The sequence below is a fragment of the Pituophis catenifer genome, unplaced genomic scaffold, assembly GCF_029215685.1.
Source record: "Pituophis catenifer annectens isolate HBS135680 unplaced genomic scaffold, rPitCat1.0.hap2 SCAF_15, whole genome shotgun sequence".
NCBI lineage: Eukaryota > Metazoa > Chordata > Lepidosauria > Squamata > Colubridae > Pituophis > Pituophis catenifer.
In genome coordinates this window covers 6,884,710-6,898,272 of record NW_027256895.1, presented here as the reverse complement: position 1 = coordinate 6,898,272, position 13,563 = coordinate 6,884,710, and the positions used below count along the sequence as shown (strand labels likewise).

The window sequence follows — 13,563 nt, the reverse complement described above, 5'->3', positions numbered from 1 at the left end:
TATATGATATGATATGATATGATATGATATGATATGATATGATATATTATATGATATGGTATGATATGGTATGATATGATATGGTACATGATATGATATAATATGGCCTGATATGATATGATAGATATCACAGGATAGGATAGGATAGGATAGATAGGACAGGAGTTTTACAATATCTAAGGAGTTGCCACAAAGAAGAGGGGGTCAACCTATTCTCCAAAGCATTTGAAGGCAGGAAAAAGCAATTTTCCCTACAAAAGGAAAAAGGTGTGTGTGAGAGAGTGGCTGGCTCAAAGTTAGCCAGTAGGCTTTCATGGCTAAGGTGGGACTTGAACTCATAGCCTTCCATTTTCTAACCTGGTGCCTAAATCACTAGATCAAACTGACTCTCGTATCTAAAGCTGGCTCTCAAATAAAATATTTCACTTATGAGTGAAAGCAGCAATCTTTTTTGAGAAGGGAACTCCAAAGCCACAAACCAGTGTAGAAAATATTGTGGTTGCTGGGTGTGACTTTCACAATTTCCATGGCTCTGTTTCAGTAGGTTGTGTGTTCTTCAGGGAATCCTTATCTTCCTGTATGTTGTCAGACAAGGACACTTGAATGTCTCCTCTGAAATTTTCATTGCTACCTTATGAAATTAAAGTCTGCAAAGTATTTCCAGAGTGCTGGTTCTTTTATTGTTGGTTGTCCAAAAGATGACTTTTGAAAAGGCAATTGGACTTTCTTTGCTTTTGCTCAAAGACATTTTACTTCTCATCCAGGAAGCTTCTTCAGTTCTTGGTCAGAATCAGAACTGAAGAAGCTTCTTGGATGAGAAGCAAAACATCTTTAAGGAAAACCCAAGAAAGTCCAGCTGCCTTTTGAAAAATCACTTTTGGGACAACCATGACCTGGATAAACTAGAAATCTCTGTAGACATTGATTCTTGGTTGTTCATCCTGAGATGCAAAATCTACATAAATATCAGGATCTCGTTCATTAATTCTAAGGATTTTTGCATTCTTTTTGTATTATTAAAAGTATAGGTTACAGTGGAAATAGGTAGATGATAGAGAGTGAGCATGATTTTTTTTTAAAAAAAATCATAAACTCTATAATATTCTCATATCAAAGACCCCAGGCCAATTCAAAAAGGATATCCCCCTGATACCGTGTTAAATACAACTTCATAAAATGCAATTCCCTTTTTATTACATTTATGAAATCATTTATAAATAGAAAATATAAAAACCATGAAAATGGCAAAGTCCAGCCCCTAAGGAGGTACATTTGGCAGGACTGAAAAGAAGGGCCTTCTCCACGGTGGCTCCCACCTTCTGGAACATCATCCATTCAGAAATGAGACTGTCCTCCATTTTGACACTCTTATGCAAGGCCCTGAAGGCCTGGTTGTGCCAGCAGGCTAGGGAACCCAGAATGGGATGGAGCCCATCAAGTGGCTTATTTGACTGTGATTTGTTGTCAGGAAATGGTTAGGAAATGGTTATTGCCTAATTGGTTGGCCAGGAAATATATAAGCCAACATTGTATGTTTGTATTATGTAAATGTATTATGTAGCTTTAAGAATTGTGCTGAGTCATTCTGCATTTAATTGGCTGAGCTCTGTAGCCAATGTATTTAAGGAGAGCTAAATTATGGTTAATGTGGACTACTACACCATTTTATCTGCTGCTTTATCTGCTGCTGTAACTCTTTTTGATCTCTCTATGATCAACTGTTTTGATCATGATGATATATTTAACTGCTTTCTGATATTTATTGAACTGTTTTTATATTGTTCCCGATTGTTCCTTGTATTTTTCTACAAACTGATAAGAAGATTTTATATCCCTGGATTGATCTTATATTGCACTTTATATGGCTAAGACTTGGATCGTTAAAGGACTAATAATTTGCTTTTCCCTAACAGTAAAATATATAAAACCCAGTTTGTCTGTATGTTATTCACAATTATTCTAAAACCATTTCCGTGTGTAAAACTCTAACGGTATTCTGCTTTATAAGCCACAACTTCGGGTTTAACTCAAAAATATCCTTATCAGGGGGATATAGTGTTTTTTTAAATTAATTTCTATATTGTGTTTTATTGTTGTAAGTTGCCTAGAGTCGCTTTGAGCAAGTAGGCGGATACATACATTTTCTACATAAATAAATAAGGAAACTGCAAACTTTGGACATGGTTTGATTAAATATCTCTAATCTTCTAACACGAGAGCTGGATTCTCAATGTCTTGCTATCTTGGGGTGTTGAAAAACAGAAGTTGTTTAATTAAAGAATCTTGTAAAATGATTGCAAATGCAGTCATCTTCTCTTCTCTTCTCTGCTCTGCTCTGCTCTGCTCTGCTCTGCCCTGCCCTGCCCTGCCCTGCCCTGCCCTGCCCTGCCCTGCCCTGCCCTTCCCTTCCCTTCCCTTCCCTTCCCTTCCCTTCCCTTCCCTTCCCTTCTCTTCTCTTCTCTTCTCTTCTCTTCTCTTCTCTTCTCTTCTCTTTTGTCAGCAATTTCTCAAAGCCAGGAATATTACACCATGTATTAATTCCTCTTTATCAGTTGCTCCCTGTGGTTGAGGTCAGGCCGCAAAACAATGATGTAGCATTTTGGTAGGAATATACATCCCAGTAAAGCAGCACTGGAGGCCAAGATGGAGAAGACCTCCACAGCTACCATGGCTTTTCCTTTTGTGCTCAGATAGGCTGGAAAGAAGGAGATCCACACACTGCAAAAGGCCAACATGCTGAAGGTGATGAACTTGGTTTCATTAAAAGTGTCAGGTAATTTACGGGCAAGAAAAGCCACAATAAAGCTGGCGATGGCCAAGATACCCATGTAGCCTAAGACACAGTAGAAAAAGAAAGCTGATCCCTCATTGCACTGTAAAATCATTTCCTGGAGCTCTGAGTGCATGTCCAATTCAGGGAATGGAGGTGATGTTGACAACCAAAGTATACAAACACATACTTGTAAGAGAGAACAGGAAACAACAAGAGAAAAAGCCAATCTTTTCCCCACCCATCTCCTCATCAGAGATCCTGGTTTAGTGGCCAAGAAAGCCACAACCACAGTGATGGTTTTGGCTAGTACACTAGAAATGGCCACTGAGAAGGTGATGCCAAAAGTTGGTTGCCGGAGAAGGCAGGTCAGCTTGCTAGGTTGGCTGAGGAAAAACAAAGAGGAGAGAAAGCAGAGCAGAAGAGAGACAAGGAGGGCGTAGGTGAGGGACCGGTTGTTAGCTTTGACAATGGGAGTATCCCTGTGCTTGATAAATGTTCCAAGTATCCAAGATGTCATGAAGAAGAAACAAAGAGCTGCGGAGACCAAGCTAATTCCTAAGGGTTCTTTGAAATTTAGAAAGACCAGCAGTTTCAGGATACATCCTTTCTTTCCTTTATTTGGAAAATGATCTTCTGAACATTCAAAACAGTCATCCATATCTGGAAATAAAAGCCACTGAATTTATCACCTATCCATTTCATATTTTTGAAAGACATAGCCTGAGTGGATGCCAGTTCTTAATGTGCTTTCGAATAGCTAGGTTAGCAGAAGCTGGGACAAGTTACAGGAGGTCACCTGGTTACGCGGCGCTAGGGATTCGTACCACTGAACTGCTGACCTTTCGATCGACAAGCTCAGCATCTTAGTCACTGAGCCACCACTTAATTAATCATACATTAATTCAGCCCAAAAGAACAGATCAAGGAATTTCTCAGTTAAGCCCATGCTCATAGATTCAAATAGAATCATAGAAACTGATGGCAGAAAAAGCCCCTCCTTTTTCTTCATAAGGATCAAATATTTTACCCTTGTCTTTTTCCATTACACTTTTTCTTTAATCCTGAATCTACTCTGCTGGTCCTATAATAGGCTGGTCATCTCCCATTCATAAATTTGTTAGATCAGACATTGCTTCGCTGGAGTTATTACGAGGTTGAGGCCCAACACACAATCCAGGAATCAACATCACAACACCAGCTTTTAATCATAGCCAATGAAAATTCATATGCCCACCTAGCACCCAAAGTTCATTAAGACAATGGATGACCATCAGCATTTGCAATATTTGTTACTGTTGCAAAAACACAGAAAACATAGGGGCCAGAAGACCAATGCAAAGGAGAATGCAAGTGTGAACAAGAGCAACTTCCACTAATAAACTAATAATCACAGGGTTCTGTGATGAAATGAGATCTGCCTGACTGACCTCTGACTCTCTCCCTCTCCCTCTCCCTCCCTCTCTCCAACTCCCTCTCTTCCTTTCTCTTTCTCTCTCACTCTCTCTCACTCTCTCTTTATCTCTCTCTCTCTTTCTCTCCCTCCCTCTACCTCTCCCTCTCTCTCTCTCCCTCTCTCTCTCCAGCTCCATCTCTACTTCTACCTCTCTATTTCTATCTCTACCACTCTCTCTCTCTCAATCTCTCTCATTCTATCATTTATCATCTCTCTCTCTCTCTCTCTCCATCTATCTATATCTTCTATCTATCTATCTATCTATCTATCTATCTATCTATCTATCTATCTATCTATCTATTAATCTATTAATCTTGTCATCATTCCTATCACCCATCTCCTCCCACTTATGACTGTATGAGTGTAACCTCATTGCTGGTATCCTTATGATTTATATTGACTGTTTCCTAATATAATTTGATTGCTTATTTTTACCCTATGACTATCATTACGTGTTGTACCTTATGATTCTTGACAAATGTATCTTTTCTTCTATGTACACTAATAGCATATGCACCAGGACAAGTTCCTTGTGTGTCCAATCACACTTGGCCAATAAATAATTCTATAATTCTATAATAATTCTATAATAATTCTATAATATCTATAATAATTCTATAATTCTATAATAATTCTATAATAATTCTAAATTCTATTATTCTATAATTCTATCTGTATCTGTATATCTATTAATGATCCTGCAATTCTTTGCTTTGGGATAGGGTCGGGGCAACTGACTGAAGCTGGATGCCCTTCCTGACACCTAACTTGGAGTTCACAGCAGACAATTACTCATTGTGCCAGAGAGAAAAATATCTGCTTTTATCTATCATCAAAGGCTCCTGATTAGGAGGTGAGGGCGATCATGCTGCTCTTTTGAACACTAAATAATGAATGTTTAATTTATGAAATAACAACGGGTTGAAGAAAAATATACAGTGAAACTGATAACCTACCAGTTTGATTAGAAATCTTTCCTTCTGGGCATGGAACACAGTCATAGCAACAGAACTGACTGCCTTCAGCCCCTCTCTTCCAGTATCCAGGGGAGCAATGGTCATTACACTGAGAAAATGGAATAACCTGGTAGTAAACATAAAAGATTTTGGAAAGGAAAAACTTTAAGCAGTTCATAATGTTCTCATTTATGGAAGCGGGAAGAATATTTTAATACCTAAAAGTGTATTATAAAGGTTTCCCTCTCAAGTGACGTCTGACTCTCGGGCACAGTGCTCATCTCCATTTTTTTGGCCAAGGGATCCAACATTGTCTGAAGATATTTTCCATGGACATGTGGCCAGCATGGCTATATGCCAAAGGCACAAGGAACATTGTTACCTTCCCACCAAAGTGCTGCCTATTAATCTACTAACGTTTGCATGCTTTTGAATTAGGTAGGCGGGAGCTGAGGCAGGAATGGGAGCTCAAACTATTGCATGGCGCTCAGGTCACAAACCCGTCAGTGTCTGTAACCACTGAGCCATTGCATATTTATACTATCCATTAAAATGTTGACATTACATGGATGCGCAAAGGGCATGTTTGGAGAATGGCAGGGTGAATAAAGAAATATATGTGATTACAGTATTATGGAAACAGTGTGACTCCTGTGATTTCAAATGGAAATGCAACTCAGCTATGAATACCTGTCTTTTAAATTGTAATGTCATTTTATCAATTTGATGAAAGCTTGATCATCGACAATGTTTCTACAGAAGATAGCATTTCAAAAATCACACATTAGATTTGTAAAGAGATTGTGTTCAATATTGGATCATAATGGATCAAGGAGGAGTTGATCAAACAAGAGCACACCTGGTTAAAAGCGGGGTGCCACACAATCAGCTCTTCATCAATGATTAATCCCTTCGCATTGGGAATATGAGGATCCATCTTTCCAACTCTAACTCTCTGAAAGGATCTGTTTGGAAAAGTGATCAAGTTGGTGATGTCAAATCCACCTGTTACTTCCCCTTTCTCATTCAGGAACACTCTCTCCCCAGCTGAATTGTTGAAAGAAATGCCTTGAAGAAATGAATGGAGCTACTTGAAAGAGAATGGACGAGAGAGAGAGAGAGAGAGAGAGAGAGAGAGAGAGAGAGAGAGAGAGAGAGGGAGGGAGGGAGGGAGAAGGAGAGAGAGGGAGGGGAGGAGAAGAGAGGAGAGGAGAGGAGAGGAGAGGAGAGGAGAGGAGAGGGAGTTCAAAGGATAATAATGAAAAAGTGGCCAGTATATTTAAATATCACTTATTCATTCTTCCCATTGTTCTCACAAGTGTGAAATAAGTACACTTAGAATATAGATAATCTATATATCAGAGAAAGACACAGAACTGTTCTAGTATTAATTTAATGTTACTTCCAGGGGAAAAAACATAACAACAGCAGTTAACAAATCAAAATCAAAACAAGGTATTGACATTACACAAGTTGGTTCAGATATGATTTATATTCATTAGCTAAACAACTAGACAATCAAATTTCGACCATACTTAAACTCATCCTACATTGTTTGTTCTTCATTAGTACAAGGGTGTTTGACATCCTGAGACCTGGCAAATTTCAGTTAGCCAGATTTTATATTCTGATACTCAATTGTTTTGTGTGTATGTGAGAGAGAGAGAGGGGGGGGGGAGGGAGAGAGAGAGAGAGAGAGATTGTGTGTGTGTGTGTGTGTGTGTGTGTGTGTGTGTGTATCTTACAAACTATTCTAAAAATACGAGTTCCAGGTATATTAGTAAAGAAAGAAGCAGAGATACTGCGAACTCCAGAACTTAAAGTTTTAAAATTTTAAAAGAATTAAAATTTTATTTTATTAAGCTTTTGTCAGTCATCTGCTGACATCATCAGAGTATTAAACTACCATTACAGAGATATCTGCCTTTATATGCCATTAATCAATTTAGCCCTTGCTAATCCTGTAATCGGCCCTTCCAGCTGTCTCCCAGTTGGAATCAGCTGTGTTGTTTTTGCTGCCATCATGTTTGCTGCCCTAGTTTGCTTATCAGTGGGGGATGATGTTAGCCTGTCAGCCATTGCAATTTGCTGCCTTGTCTGTGACCTCGTGGTCGGCCAGGTATGTTTCTCATTGATCCTATCTGTTACAGTTTGAGACAGCCCTGCTGGGTTGCTCTGTGTTTGGTCAGGACTAACTATGCCTTCACAGGCTGAGTCTGCATGCCCAGAGGTGGGGGGTGGGTGCCTCTGCTCCCTGATGGAAAGGCACCTCTGCTCCTCCTGCAGGGTCTTTCCTGGTGTCTCAAAGCCTGGTAGGCCGGTGGCAGTTCAATATGCCTGTTGATGGAATTGTTATTGCAGAACCAGGCTTCTTTTAGTAGGTGTCCTCCTTTGGTCCTATCATGGGCAATAACCTCAGCTTCTTGAAAATCAAATGTATGGTTGTGCTCCTTCATATGCGTCCAGATCTGGGAGCGCTGTTCCTTGCGTCGGGCAGCCAGTTCCTGTTCGTGTACTCTGGTCTGTAACTGCTTGGCCATTTCTCCTACATAATTGCTTGCACAATAACTACAGTTGATGCGGTAAACTGTTGAAGATGTCTCCTCCTTGGATAATGCTTCTTTTGGGGGCATCACTCTCATTCTTAGTGTTTGGTCTGGCTTATGCGCCACTTTGACTCCATGTGCCGAGAGGATGCATGCAGCGGTTTCAGATACCCCATGTACATATGGGAGTACCCTCCACGCAGCAGTTCCACTGGCACCTTCAATAGGCTGCAGAACCCTAGGTGTAGTACACCTTCGCATAAAGTCCATTGAGTATCCATTGAGCTTGCAGATCTAATAAAGATATGCCCGCTCCTTGGCTTTAGCTGCTGGAGTACTACCTCTGAGGTTTATTCAACTGCCTAACATGCAGGAAGCCCAAGTTCGAATCCGAATAAGGGTATGGCTAGCTGATGAGAGCTAATTAGCTTGAAATAGATCTATACTAGTTTCCCTTTATTTCTTTATCAGCAAAATATAAATTTGATATAAAATGGTTTGTCGTGAATGCGATTGCTTGAGGGCTCCTGGATTGGAGCTGAAAAGCAAAAGGGAGCAGAATGCCCTCTCCCACATGTTGGGGTAGACCAGGTGTCTCGATAGAAAAACACTTTATATATATATACATATATATACATATATATACATATATATTGTATTTCCCCCAAAATAAGACACTGTCTTATATTCTTTTGAACCCTGAAATAAGCCAAGGAAAAATAGAATTTTGGATAGCAATTGCATTTAGTCTTATATACTGCTTCACAGTGCTTTACTGCCCTCTCTAAGCATTTTACAGCATTTGCCCCCAACAATCTCGGTCTTGATTTTACAATTCTCAGAAGGATGGAAGATTGAGTCAAATCTTGAGCCAGTGGGCATCAAACTGCCAAACTACTGGCAACCAACAGCTAGTACAAGGAGCCTGCAGTACTGCTTTCTAACCACTGTGCCACCATGGCTCTGCTGAGAATCATTATTCACAAGCTAATAAGAAAAGTGAAATGTCTACATTTCAGAAAATTTGTGGGGGGCGGGGCACAGAAAGAAAGACTGCCTTCAGACACAATGCAATTGAATTCTCCTTATAAATCGGTTGGATAAATTCACAAGGCAGGTCAATTCTATGCGGAGGTGAAAAGTTATATATATACAATGAAAATTGATACATACATTAAATCCCATTAACTATACTGAAATTAGAAAAGACATGATTTAAGTTTATCCTCTTATTTTATAAAAGAATAGCTTTATTGCCTCAGTCTCTCTATTGAGTTGAAGCCATAGACCAGGGTAAATAAGCTATATTAGATTGTGGAGGATTGTGGATAATCATTGAAATACAGGATAGGTGTGGCATGGAAAGATTACCTGCCAGGGCAGCAGATTTGCAAATTCAACCCTTTCCATCTTTCTTGGTTGGGATTTTGATCTCACTGCCTCATGCAAAGAATGTGCCACTGCATAAACAGCATTGTAGATACTGTAGCTTTGGCCAGTCATCTGAAACTCAAACAGAGGTGCAGGCACATTCTCCAAATTCTCTTCCCCACTACAAGTTTCACTGATCAATGAAGGTAAGTCTGCCTTTGAAAAAAAACAGTCAAACAATTGCTCCCAAACCTCTTGGAGAAATGCATCTTTGTGGGTTGAAGGCTTGATGACTTGAAGAAATTCTTTAAAGCCTTGAACTTCTCTTGAATGCACAATAAAGGAAAGAGCCCCATGGAACAACTGGAGATCCCAACTCCTTTGAAATCCCATCAGGATGAAATCAATTGGATTCATTAGGATCCAAACCTTCCTAAATGATGCACTCTCTTTATTTTGAGGATCACGTAGAAACATGATAGTTCTGAGCCACACTATTGTGATGGATTCTCCGTGGAGAAGAAAAACATTCACTTTTTGATCTTCCAGTTTCTCAGAAATAATTGAGATTGAATTAGACAATTCGGGCATATCTGCCAAGTCGAGATATTGTGGAATTTTTTGTGCGAAAGCTAAACAGACCCCGTTCTGTGAAAGCAACAGCTGCAATTTCTGAAAAAAACATTCTTCCTTATTTTCAAAAGCAAAGACTCCAATCCACGTCCATCCAAAATGGAGAAGAAGTTTTATAAATCCAGGGTATTGATGCTCCTCTTTTTGGACCATGTAATAAAGTGGAAATAACTCAGTAATCTGAAAGTCTTCTTGGGCAAAGGAACCATAAGTCAACTAAAGAAATGAAAAAGAGAAATTCGTTCTTCATGAAAATCATGGGACAAATGTGAAGACTGCTTGTTAGAAATTTAATGAAGATCTCCCTGTATTGAACATTTGTCCAATTCTATTTAGATTATGACAATCCTGATAAAAAAGAGAAGCAACTAAAATTCATTGATGAAATATTTTGTCATCTGAAATTTAACTAGATTACAACCATACTGTTTCCTAATACAGAGTTCCAGTATGTTCATTCCCTTAGAACTTGCTAAATATCTGAGCTTGTGAACTCTTCTCAGCCCACGGAAAGGATTCTGAAGACATAGACTTACTGGATATTAACTTCTTCCCTTATTTGTAGCAGATAAAAAAAAGACTTATATATGGAAGACTATGCCAATGACATTCTGGAGGAATAGAAAGAGTTAACTATCTCTTCATTTACTACAATTATTCTGGAGATGTCCAAAAAGTACCACACAGCCTCAATCCTTCAACCAATTCCGTGCGAATCAGTTGAGTGTTAAATTCAACTATTACTATCAAACCCAACCAAAATATACCAAGGGGAGTTGTAACCTACTGTCGGGTAGCTTGATGGAATCTGGAGTTGAGTTGAGGGCATCAGAGAAAATGCTGATAGCTTTGATTTCAGGAAGTGGCTGAAAGGAGATCCTCCCTAAAACCATGAGATATGATAGCAGTGTTCCAATATTTGAGGGGCTCCTACAAAGACGAGGGGGTCAAACTATTTTCAAAAGCATTAGAAGGCAACATGAGAAACACTGGATGGAAACTAACCAAGGAAAGAAGAAACCTAGAACTAAGGAGAAATGTCCTATCTGTAAAAACAATCAACCAATGGAACAACTTGACATCAGATGATGTGGGTGCTCCATCACTGGAGGCTTTCAAAAATAGACTGGATATTTATCGAAAATGATAAATAGTGTCCTGCTCGAAGAGGGGTTTGAACTAGAATACCCCCAAAATACCTTCCCAACTCTATTATTCTATGTTCTATGTTATGTGTTCTATGTGTTAGCTGGCCTTTTCTACCCTCCTCTTGTCACAGCTCCAGATAGTGGTCAAATCATCAGGTTACTCTCTCAATTAAGATACACTTTGTACCGTAATTTACAATTTAAATTTATTTTTTTCTAATCTATCATTGTAATAAAAGATTTAGGTTCTCTTGACTGATTATTTTGAGCCAACATTTTGAGTTGTGGGAACAATTGCAGAAGGGAGAGCAAAGAGTATAAAATTGAAATCTGCAAAAAGGCATGGCAAAATACTAACTAACCCTATAATACCAATCAGTCAACAATTGCTAAGAAAAACAGCTGACTTTTACACTAAACTACTTTTATCCTACACCAAGTAAAGTAGTAAGAAGAGTTGTAACCTGTTGGTGCATGGAAGTCAAAACACATGCATGATTGTAATGAAAGATTTTGATTTAATTGGATTACCTTGAGCCAGTCTATTGAGTTGTGGGAAAAACAGATGAGAGGTGATAAAAGTGTATTTAATTGAATTTCTGGAGAAACGTATGGCAAGCAACTAGCATCTACTATCAATTACAAAAGACTTTTCTCTCTTACTCCACCCCAAACTACCTGTGGAATTTTGAAGACATGTATACTTTCTGCCATAAAGGATGATGTATCAGGACTTAGTCCCCCAATGATGGCCATGAGAGTCTTCTGGCTATCACATTTGTAGTTAGGGAGAAATTGCTGTGATTTGAAAAGCAGGTCCAGGGTGGTGCGATAGGTCATCCTTGCATTGTAGTAACTGTCACAGATGTGGAACCCAAGAGTGATGTTAGGTAAGATCTGGGAGTCCTCATTGATCTCCTTCACTGCAAATGCCAAGGCGAGGGCATGCTGGTAGAATTTGGTTATTACACTGCAAATAGGTTAAACACCCCCATTGACCAAAATAAGTTGACAATTCTTTTATGGTGAAAGCATTGATATATGAGTAACAACCATTTCTGTCTCTGTGGTCAGTGAGAAGATGAGAGCCTTTGTAAAACACACAATAATTTGTATAGTTTTCAACCCCATACAGCATTTCCATGACTTGCAAGAAATAAGTATAGAACAAAATCGTGATTTTCTTTTCAAACTATCACATGTATTTCTATCAGTTTGGCACAAAATAGAATACCACCAGCAAATATCAGCTTTTAATCTATGTAAATTATGGAAGAAGTGACTGCACAGACTGCATAATTTTAATTATCTTACACTCCCTAAAAGTTCTCCAAAAGACTTCCTGCAGAATACATTCATACATTTCATGATTAAAATTTTAATACAATGAAAATAATTTGTTTTCCCACAATCAGATAATTTTGAAAGACAAGGAAGCAAGAGTAAATTTATATTTAAAAAAACATGCATTTATTCTCAAAGAACTATTAGTTATGTAAGCTATTTTGGGAGTCTGGCTAAGTTTAGAAAATGAATGGAAAGAAAAAGAAATCCTTACAGTGGTAAATCACAATGTTTCAGAGGTGGCTGCTTTTTAAATTCAATTGCTAAAAGGTTGTGAATTATCTGAGACACCATCCCACCCACGATGAAGTCACCAGGCTGGTACCACTCATGGGGAATCGGGAAAGCATCAGTCGCAGGGCAGCTCAGAGTAACTGCTTTCTGCACCAAGAGCATCAGAAGGAACAACATCTTCAGGCATCTGTCATAGTGAAAATATTTCTGTCTCCTGTCCATAAGGAAGTTTGTATTTCAGTGTTTCATTCAATGATTAAGCCAAGGTTGATATCTGACAATGCACCTAATCAGAAATCCCATCATTTTCTATTTGAAGTTCCTTGTGTGTGCAAATTTTATACTGACTATCACTAGGATCGAACAGATGTTCTGGAAAAGAAGAAAGGAGGGAGGGAGCTGGTAGCAATGAATCTCATGGAGCCATTATTATCCCTTTGTGCCAAACTCCCTGGGGTTCATGAGTTACTATAGAACCAGATTGATACCTTAATTGTTGCTGAATTGTCCTTGATGTTTTGGCCTAAAAAAATAATACTGTGATTCCGGTAGGAGATAATTATTTTGTACTGGAGGTTCAACGTTTTTTTCAAAGGAGCAAATGGTAATAAGAGTCATCTAACGGACATTGGCAATTAAAAATAGCCTTAAGTGTTGAAGTTCATGTTCATTCCTTACAATGGAACAGGGTCCCCATTTTCCATATAAAATGAATAGAATTGTTCAGTAGAGAAGAGGAAATATTTTTTACATGTTAAGGTCTGATGAATAAGGCAATACTTTCTTTGGAGGTTTTATCCACATTTTCATTCAAAAAATGTTGAGGAATGAAATGATAACAACATTTATGCTGATATTTGGAAAGTAGCATTAGCCATTGGCTCGAGTTTAATAATCTACCCCTCTAAATCTTTAGCTATTTATTTACTTATTTGTGTCCTGAGTTGTATTATTTTTAAAAATAACTCAAGGCAGAGAAGATATCTAACAGACCTTCTTCCTTCTGTTATATCATATGATTGATATGATATGATATGATATGATATGATATGATATGATATGATATGGTATAGGATAGGATAGGATAGGATAGGATAGGATAGGA

General features: G+C 38.5%; 1 protein-coding gene across 1 annotated transcript; it reads right to left on the bottom strand.

Annotated features, from left to right (window-relative positions):
• Positions 1–2,534: 2,534 nt before the first annotated feature.
• Positions 2,535–9,885, bottom strand: LOC139324833 (vomeronasal type-2 receptor 26-like). Its single transcript, XM_070954584.1, has 4 exons — positions 9,100–9,885; positions 6,042–6,269; positions 5,183–5,309; positions 2,535–3,433 (listed from the first exon to the last, which is right to left on the bottom strand). Exons 1-4 carry the CDS (start codon positions 9,883–9,885, stop codon positions 2,535–2,537), a joined length of 2,040 nt encoding a protein of 679 aa, XP_070810685.1.
• Between the last annotated feature and the right edge of the window lie 3,678 nt (positions 9,886–13,563).